The sequence below is a fragment of the Sinocyclocheilus anshuiensis genome, unplaced genomic scaffold (assembly GCF_001515605.1).
Source record: "Sinocyclocheilus anshuiensis isolate Anshui unplaced genomic scaffold, SAMN03320099.WGS_v1.1 scaffold524, whole genome shotgun sequence".
NCBI lineage: Eukaryota > Metazoa > Chordata > Actinopteri > Cypriniformes > Cyprinidae > Sinocyclocheilus > Sinocyclocheilus anshuiensis.
Genome location: NW_015555703.1, coordinates 408,794 through 409,608, shown reverse-complemented (window position 1 = coordinate 409,608; position 815 = coordinate 408,794). Strand labels below are relative to the sequence as shown.

The following is an 815-nucleotide window of genomic DNA, read 5'->3' as shown; positions in this document are numbered from 1 at the left end:
TAGCTGTATTTTGATTCACCATTTGCACATCCTCTATTTATTTAAAACCAACTAACCCATTTTTTCAAATAGAATTCTCTGCTTTGTGGGTCATTTTGTCTAATTTAAAAGGTCACGGAAAAGAAGTGCGTCAATAACACACGAATCACGGTTTGCGTAGTATATAAATGAAGACGTTCCGAGGTCAGAAAACGAAAGACTTCCATAAGCTCAGCAGAAGACACTGCTTTCACACTATTTCCAGCCATGAAGGTGGTGCTGCTGGTGGTGCTGGTGGTGTTGGTGGCGTGGGCAGATTCGACCCAGGCCCAGAAAGCTCTGAGACTCTGTGGCCGCGAGTTTTTTCGGGCTGTCGTCTACACGTGTGGGGCTTCCAGATGGAGGCGGGGCCAAGCTGAGGACCCCTTAAATGGTCAGTATATATTTTGTCTTTGCTTGATCAGTCATCATGACAGTGTAATTGATGGCAGAAAACAAACTCCCAGTGTAACATTTTTGGTAGTTGTTGATAATTAATGTAACAACACCAACAACTAAAATTTTAGACACTGTCTCAAATTTATTATGTTATAAAGTTTAGTGGCCTGCCTTTTACAGATATATAATATAATATAATATAATATAATATAATATAATATAATATAATATAATATAATATAATATAATATAATATAATATAATATAATATAATATAATATAATATAATATAATATAATATAATATAATATAATATAATATAATATAATATAATATAATATAATATAATATAATATAATATAATATAATATAATATAATATAATATAATATAATATAA

At 30.8% G+C, this 815-nt stretch overlaps 1 protein-coding gene across 1 annotated transcript in view; it reads left to right on the top strand.

Annotated features, from left to right (window-relative positions):
• Window positions 1–246: 246 nt before the first annotated feature.
• The window catches only part of insl5b (insulin-like 5b), a 1,367-nt gene continuing 798 nt past the window's right edge, over window positions 247–815 (top strand). Inside the window, exon 1 of the mRNA XM_016464593.1 lies at window positions 247–412. Coding sequence (XP_016320079.1) covers window positions 247–412 — 166 coding nt within the window. The remainder of the gene's footprint in view (window positions 413–815) is intronic.